The sequence below is a fragment of the Euprymna scolopes genome, chromosome 14 (genome assembly GCF_053919585.1).
Source record: "Euprymna scolopes isolate OS-2025 chromosome 14, ASM5391958v1, whole genome shotgun sequence".
NCBI lineage: Eukaryota > Metazoa > Mollusca > Cephalopoda > Sepiida > Sepiolidae > Euprymna > Euprymna scolopes.
The window spans coordinates 70,550,551-70,559,485 of record NC_136495.1 but is presented as its reverse complement, the minus strand read 5'-3'; the positions used below and the strand labels follow the sequence as shown (position 1 = coordinate 70,559,485).

Genomic DNA, 8,935 nt, shown 5'->3' with positions numbered 1-8,935 from the left:
TAGGTAAAGGGAGTAAAGAAAAGCCGGGAGAAGAAATTATGAAGTAAGTAATTCTTTAGTTAAGAGTAACTTAAAGGGAGATAATGGGTTCAAAACAGGGAAGCAGAAACCTAATTCCAAGGTAAAAAAGGTATAAAATAACAAACATCTCAACAACTTCACATGATAATAAAAAACAAATTAATATGATTTTCGGAATCAGCATCCCCAAATTAGCCTAAATCATTTTAATTTGAATTATTGAGATGAGTATTATTTATTAATTTTATTTATAGCGGACTACTATCCTCAGAGGAATAGTTAGTCGAAACGTCGTGAAACAATTAAGAAAAAATGAGGATAATAGTCCGCAATAAATAAAATTAATAGCCTAAATCAGCCTAGAAACCGTGGGCGCAAAAACATGTGTTGGACACTTAAATCCTTTTCTACAATTATAAATGACATATAAGCTGAGAACAAAATTACTACTCTTGATAAAAATAAAGTTAGACTTATTTTTATTTTGTAGTACTTACTTTAGTACTTATATTCATTTTTTTATTTTTAATTCGTTATAATTGTTTAAACATTAATTCCAGCTTTCCAAAACCTGCAGCCAATGCCCTTATTCCTTACTTGGTCCCAATAATAATAATAATAATAATAATAATAATAATAATAATAATAATAATAATAATAATTCAATTACTACTACTAATAATAATAATAATAATAAAAGTAATAATATTAATAAAACTAATAATAATAAAAATAATAATAATAATAATACAACTAATAATAATAATAATAATAAAACAATAATAATAATAAAAATCATAATAATAAAAAATTATAATAATAATGATAATAAAATAATAATAATAATAACAATAATAATATAATAATAAAATAATAATAATAATATAAATAATAATAAAAATAATAATAATAATAAATATAATAATAATCATAAATATAATAATAGAAATAAAAATAAAGATAAAATAAAAATAAAGATAAAATAACAATAATAATAATAATAATAATAATAATAATAATAATAATAATAATAATAATAATAATAATAATAATAATAATAATAATAATAATAATTTCGGCACCAAGGGAAAACAAGTACTACACAACAAACACTAATGCTGAAAACAGTTAAAATTTAAAGGAAAAAACTTAGATTGCAAAATACTTAATCTACATGAGTGGGGAAACCCTAGCCTGTCGTGTAGAAACTATAATAGAAGAAAAACGAAAATGCAAGCAAAAAAAAAAGAAAAGAAATGAACATGCATCCAACAACTATTATGTCTGATGGAAAGTACACTAAACAGAAACAACACACGGAGTAGGTGGATTTATTTGAGTTTAACCTATTTCCGTTGATACTAAATATAAAGTGACGCCATTTTGTGCGGATCTGGATGTAAAATACATTCAGCTTTGTGCGCTAGAAGATAAATGCGCCATTACATGCACAAACATATCCAGAAAACAAATACATCCAGGAGAAAGCGTATTATTTGCTGACGATACAAATGACGCATATAGAAGTAACTAATCGATGGAAATGCTTTTCCAAACCTAAACGTGATACATTGAAGAAAATTCCATTCCAAACAGACGCATAAAAGTTTCTGATCTTTTTAGATGAGGACTGGTTACTCGTATTAGAGGAAAATGGCAAACTGTCTATCATTATGAGACGATGTAAAAATTAAACATATATATAATATATATATATATATATATATATATATATAAAGATATTTCTATATATATATATAGAGAGAGAGATAGATAGATAGATAGATAAATAGATAGATAGATAGATGCATATATATATATATATATATATATATATATATATATATATATATATATATATATATATATATATATATATATACATATGCCCGAAGTGGTAGTAGGAAGGAAGTCTCGAACCTGTCTTTAGCCAATTTTTCGGTATTTGTCGTCTGATGGGTCGAGCTTCAAAATGATACTGATCTTCTGAAAATTCGTCGCCTCTGTCGAAAGTTTTAGGCAGACATGCAAACATACATACATACATACATACATACATTTATATATTGGTAGCTCAAATTTTCGACCCAAACCGATTAAAAAGCTTGCCCTATCTCTGAATACTCTTTATGTAAAATTTCAAATGTTCAGACCAGAAATTGTCTGAGTAATTTGGTAGAGACCGAAGAGGTCACTTTTTAAACTTTGACCCCTATTATGACCCCTTAACATTTAAGTTAGATCCATGTACAAGTAACCCGTATCTAAAATTTCAATTATTTATACCCAAAATTGGCAGAGGAGTTTGGTAGAGTTCTCAAGGGTCAAATCGTTGAACTTTAACCTCTTAACAGACAAATTTCTTGCAGAAAAGTGATTACAGAGATTTCCAAATCTCAATACCCTGTATATCAAATTTCGGGTCTGTAGACTGAAAATTGACAGAGTTATTGCGTAGGGAAATGTACACAGACATACACACACACGCACACACATATTGTAAACATTTACATTTCAGAAAAAAAAACAATTAAAAGGCTTGCCCCATATCTGAGTACACTTTAAGTAAAATTTCAAATGTTTAGACCAAAAATTGGCTGAGTAATTTTGTAGAGTCCGAAGGTGTCAATTTATTTTTTTACTTTGACCCCAAGTATGATCCCTTTGCGTTTATTGTTTTGGGCTCAAATCAAATTATAAAGTTAGATCCATGTCCAAGTAACCTATATCTAAAATTTCAAGTGTTTAGACCCAAAATTGGCGGAGAAGTTTGGTAGAGTTTTCAAAGGTCAAATGGTTGAACTTTGACCGCTTGACAGCCAAATGTTTGGTCGAAAACTGATTAAAAATATTTTCCCAAATCTCAGTACCCCTTACCTCAAATCTTAGCTCTGTAGACCGAAAATTGACAGAGTTATTTGGTAGGGAAGTGTACACAGACAGACAGACAGACAGACATTTTCACATTTATAGATAGATAGATAGATAGATAGATAGATAGATAGATAGATAGATAGATAGATAGATACAGAAAGAAAGAAGATAAAGAAAGAACAATATAAAAATATCTACGAATGCATAGAAATATAATTGTTAAGTCAATAGGGAGATTACATCAATTAGGGGTGTAGGATAAGTAAACTGTTGTTCTTTCATATTCTATATAAGCTCCATCTCAATTTGTTAAGCTTTGCATTATCCCTATATATCTATCGTTAAAGAATTTCTCTAATTCTTTCTAGCTCTCCCCATATATATAAACACCAACACTGTTCTGTATATAGTAAAAACCAAATTTAATTAACTTGGCCTTTTTTAAGCAATTTGGCCTTCAAAATTGTATTTAGCTTTTTTTTTCAAAGCATATCTAAAGACTAACAAGGAAAAAACAACAACAACAACAATAACGACAATAATAATAAAATTAATAAGAACAATAACGCTAGCAATAATAATAATAGTAATAATAAAATAATAAAAAAAATAATAATAATAATAGCAATAATAATAATAGTAATAATAAAATAATAAAAAAATAATAATAATAGTAATAATAATGATAGTAATAATAATGATAGCAATAATAATAGTAGTAATAAACATAATAATAATCGTAATAATAATAAAAACAAAAATAATAGCAATAATAATAGTTGTAATAATAATAACAATAATAATACTAAGAAGAAGAAAAAAGAAGAAGAAAAGGAAGAAGTAGAAGAAGGAGAAGAAAAATAACAGTAATAATAATAGTAATAATAATAATAAGAAGAAGAAGGAGAAAAAAATAATAATAATGATAATGATAATAACAATAATAATAATAATAATTATAACAAAAACAATAATAATGATAATAATGATAATAATAATAACAATAATAATAATAACAATGATAATAATAATAACAACAATGATAATAATAATAACAACCATAATAATAATAATAACAATAATAATAGAACTGGGATCTAGGGGAGGCTTAGTGCCGCTCAAATTCCAGTATAGACCAATGGCCACTGCCAGCGAGAAATTAATGGTAAGAAGCTATTGCGATGACGCAAATTTATTTGCAAATTCTATCGAAGGAGGTGGAGATAGCTGGACGTCTGAGGAGACTTTTTGTCACTCAGCTTCCAGATAACACCACAGGTATCCAATCAGATCTCTGATAACTTGTGTGAAAGATCCATGGGAGCCAATGATGATAAAAAAAAATAATCAGGTCTAAGAGAATCAACGAGAAGACTGTGAAGCGGACGTTAATACTAAAAACAAGGGTAAAATCTTATGAAACCCATCGAATGCGGAAACTAATCTACATGAGCCACAAACGCTAACCAACTCATATAGAATGAGTTTCCAATTTCTGCCATTTTTTTCAAAGTTTTTCGGGATTGTTCCTAGTGCTCCTACTATTAAAGGTTTTATTTCGATTTTCTTCATCTTCCATATCCCTTCCAGCTCTTTGGCCAGCTCTGCGTATTTACTCCGTTTCTCCTTTTCTTTGATATTCACCCTGTGGTTATCTGGAACAGCAAAGTCTACGATTTGTCAGGATCTTTCTTTCTTGTTAATTATTACGACATCCGGTCTTCTTGCTTGGATGGGTTTATCAGTTTGTATTTCCATGTCCCATAGGACTTTGTGATTGTCGTTTTCAAGTACTGTTTCCGGCTTATATTTGTACCACTTGTCTGTGCATTCGAGATGCAGTTGTTTGCATAATTCCCAGTGTACTACACTTCCTACTTGGTCGTGTCTGCTCTTGTATTCCTTTTGGGCCAGTCTGCTGCATTTACTTATTATATGGTTTATTGTCTCATCTCTTTGTCCACAGAGTCTGCATTTGCTGTTTTCTTGCGTTTTGTCAATTATTCTTTCGGAGTTTTGTATTAAGTATTTTTTTAGGTCTTTTTTGCTGTCATTCACACAGTCCTCTATATTAAACAGTCTCCTCCCGCCGTCTTTCCTTTTTACGTAGAGTCGGTCAACATCGTCCTTCGGATGTATTTTTTTTTACACGGTGGTCACCACTTATCAAGGCCCGGAAGCCACTCAGGGATAAGGGTTATTGCAAGTACAGTACGTTAGTGTGGAGATTTAATGAAGTGTTTACTTAAGGGGGCGGTTCATTAGGAATTTGTTTACGTTGGACTTGAAGACATCCAGGTTGTAGTCGGGTGGGAAGCAGACAGACGGAACAGAGTTCCACAGGCGTGCAGTTCTAAGAAGCGTTGTAGTGCGTTGTTCATGGTCATGAGTTTCCTGGTATTCTAATCGAGTTGTCTCAATTCTTCTTTAGTCCACCCTATGAACGGTCCAGAGTATATATTGCCCATGTATTTATGCCTTTTATTAGGTTTCTGCGATATAATTTGTTTTCTTGTTCTCCTGAGGTATTCCTTTACAATTCTCTCTTTCATTTCTGTTGCTTTGATGGTGTCTGCTTTCAGTACTCCTAGGTATTTATAGGCGTCTTGTTCCCCTAATACCCTCATCTCCGTTTAATTGGGTAGTTCCATGCCTTCTGTCGTCTCTTGTTTTCCCTTTCTTATAACTAGTAGTGCGCACTTTTCCATACCAAACTCCATTTGAATATCCTGGCTGAAGATCCTGGTGGTATTTATTAATGTCTCTAATTCATTCTTGGTCCTTGCGAAGAGTTTCAGATCGTCCATGTACATCAGGTTGTTCATTTTTCCCCTCATGTTAGAGAACTTGTATCTGGCTTGGCACTTTTCCAGTATATTGTTCAGGGGCATCATGGCTATGATGGACAGTTATGGTGATAGTAAATCTCCTTGGAAGATACCTTTTTGTATGTTGATTTCTTTTATGTGTTGTCCATCAGCTGTCAGTTCTAGTCTCCATGTTCTCATCGCATTTTCAATTACATTGATGATCCTGCTTGGTATTTTATAGATTTTTAAGCATTCTATTATCCATGTTTGAGGGATCCTGTCGTACACCTTTTTGTAGTAGATCCATGCCATGGCTAAATTCTTCCTTCTTTTTACCTCCTTTAGGATCTTTTGGTCTCTATATCCTTTCTGTTCCTCGGGGAGATATCTCCGATTATTCAGGGAGTGGTAGATTTGTTCCCTCAATTGTGCTGTTAGTATTTTTCACATAGTGGGTAATCACATGATAGGCCTATAGTTGCTGAGGGCGGTTCCTTTCTCTGTGTCCTTCTGTATCAACGTAGATCTGCTTTTTGTCATCCAAGCTGGTATGTTTGTTTCCTATATACATCTTTTCATGTTTTTAGCTTGTCTTTCGTGTAGAGTTGTAAATTTTTTGAACCAGTATGCATGTATCCCATCGTGTCCTGGTGCTCTCCAGTTTGCCATTTTTCCTATAGATTTCTTTACGGTTTCCTTGCTGATTTAATTCGCTGTTCCTTCTTCGATTTGTTGTTACTCTTTCTTCATGTCTTTCAGTCATTCGGCATTTCTGTTGTAGTTTTGTCGTTTTCCCCATATCTTAATAGAATTTTATTTCTGTTGGGTTTGGTCGTTCCGTTTTTTGTTTTTCCTCCATTCACATTTTGGTAGAATTGGCTTTCATTGTCTTCAAATGTCCTGTTTTGCTTGCATTGTTCAGATTTATACCTATATCGTCTGAATCTTCCTTCTTTTGCTTCTATTTTTTTGGTTTAGATCTTCGTGTTTCTTGTTTAGCCTCTCCCTGCAAGTCAAATTTCCAATTTTTTCCACGTCGCTTTCTTCCTGTTTATCGTTTGGCTTTTTTATGTTTGTTTATTTGGGTTTCTAACCTTATTTCCCATCCAAGTTTTGTCGATGAATCTTTCCCCGGCTGTCTTTCTGATTTGAACTTCATACTTACCATCTTGGCTCCTGCATAAATTAAATTGTTTATGTCTGTGATTGTATCTGTTGTGATTTGTGGGAGGAGCTGGTTAATCTTCTCTGTTTCTCTTTTTAATTTCTTCTGTTCTTGATTCCTCAGCGATGGGAGCTTTGTTTTTTTTTTCATCGTTCATGAACTGTATTATTTTTCTTATTTCACCTGCTTCGTCTTCTGTTAGCTCTGTTTCATTGTTCCCTCGTTTGTAGGGTCCAGTCTTCGCAGTTTTTCCATCTGCGGTGTTTCTACTTGTGTGGCTTCTACCCGAGCGCTTCCAGTGGGGGCTGCTCTATGCTCAATTTCCTCATTTACTCCTCGTTGTATTATTATTATTATTATTATTATTATTATTATTATTATTATTATTATTATTATAAGGATAATGAAAATAATAATGATAATAACAATAACAATACGATAATAATGATAATAGTAATAATAATAATGATATCAATAATGAAATAATTATGATGATAATAAAATAATAAATATGATAATAACAAAAATGATTATGATAATAAATATAATAATAACAATAATGATTATGATACTACTACTAACAATAATAATAACAACAACAACAACAACAATAATAACAACAACAACAACAATAATAATAATAATAAGCAAGACGTGTATTACAATTTGTTTATTGTTTGTTTGTTTTTTGTTTGTATTTTTATGTATTTTTATTGTAGCTCTTCTTTTTTGTTTTTTGTTTTTTTGTTTTTTTTTTTTTGTTTTTGTTAAATGACGGTTATGTTTTCGCCGAAAAGTGCCAAAATTAGAATAATGCCATATCCAATGAAAAGACCGCACCCATGTAAAACAGGTATTGTACAATTCTTCTTTGAATTCGCGGTAAAGCGCATTTCTGGAATCTGGGAAGAAAAAAAAACAAAGACCATTAAAAATTTAAGCAAAACAAAGTTTTAAAATATTTAACTTCACAAAGTAAACATGCACGAATGTTTAGAAACGGCTGCAGTTTGCGCATTCAACAATCAAAATCATATTTCAAGCTTAAAATCGGCAAAACAATCCGATGCTCGTTACAGCAGCTCGATGAAAATACTATTTAAAATTAATCATGAAACGTAGATTAAAATATTTCAAACTTTCAAAAAGGTTTTGTTAATTCTATTCAAACAAAATCGTTACTAGTCAATGAAAATGCCGGAAGGTGACGAACTGTGGCTCAGTGGTTAACAACGCAAGTTCGAATCCAGTTCGTTCAATAAAAATCACTTTCACTTAGGATGTTAGCAACCTTCACGTGAGCCCTCCCGTGATACTTGATGTTTTTCTAGAAAGAATTCTGACGAATAAAATATCGGGGAAACCAATGCCAACAATAGAATCTTCGGATTTTACGATAAAATGAAAGAAAATGCTGTTTAAAATACTTCTTAGATGGATTTAGTTGCTTTTCAAAATAATGGTAAAAGCCGTAAAAATATTTCCAACTCCGTGATATGATCTCTGATTAAACAAGGAGTATAAGACTGATATCGCTGCATGCCATTGATGGCAACCTTCTGTCTAATAAGACAATGGCATTCTGTATCTAGTCTGATGCACTGCAGCATCTGCTGTGACTATGCAGTTCGAAGCTGGAATTGGCTCTTTGGTGCAGGCCTGGGCGGATGATAAGAAGAGCTAGGTTTTCCCAGTTACTGAAGTCCCCCCCTCTCGGCGTTGCAAAGATCGACGAAAAGGCAAGCCAATACGGATGCAGGAGTTGCCAGAAAGGTGTTCCAGTGTTTCGCCAGCCACCTATCGGGACTCCAAATCGGATTTTTGTCGGGGTTTATGCTCACGAGAATCTTCGTGTCACTTGGTACTCGCCAAACATCACATCCATGAAAATCGCATTTTTACGTAAATTAAAAAATGTTAATTCGACCCAAATCGAAATTACATATTCATGATTACAGTAAAACAATTATAATAATAACATTAATAATAACAATAATAACATTAATAATAACAATAATAATAATAACAACTATAATAATAAAACAACAATAATAATAGCAATAAC

General features: G+C 31.5%; 1 protein-coding gene across 1 annotated transcript in view; it reads right to left on the bottom strand.

Annotated features, from left to right (window-relative positions):
- Positions 1 to 7,528: 7,528 nt before the first annotated feature.
- The window catches only part of LOC145293081 (metal cation symporter ZIP8-like), a 93,226-nt gene continuing 91,819 nt past the window's right edge, over positions 7,529 to 8,935 (bottom strand). The window contains exon 7 of the mRNA XM_080139431.1: positions 7,529 to 7,772. Coding sequence (XP_079995557.1) covers positions 7,638 to 7,772 — 135 coding nt within the window. The 3' untranslated portion in view covers positions 7,529 to 7,637. The remainder of the gene's footprint in view (positions 7,773 to 8,935) is intronic.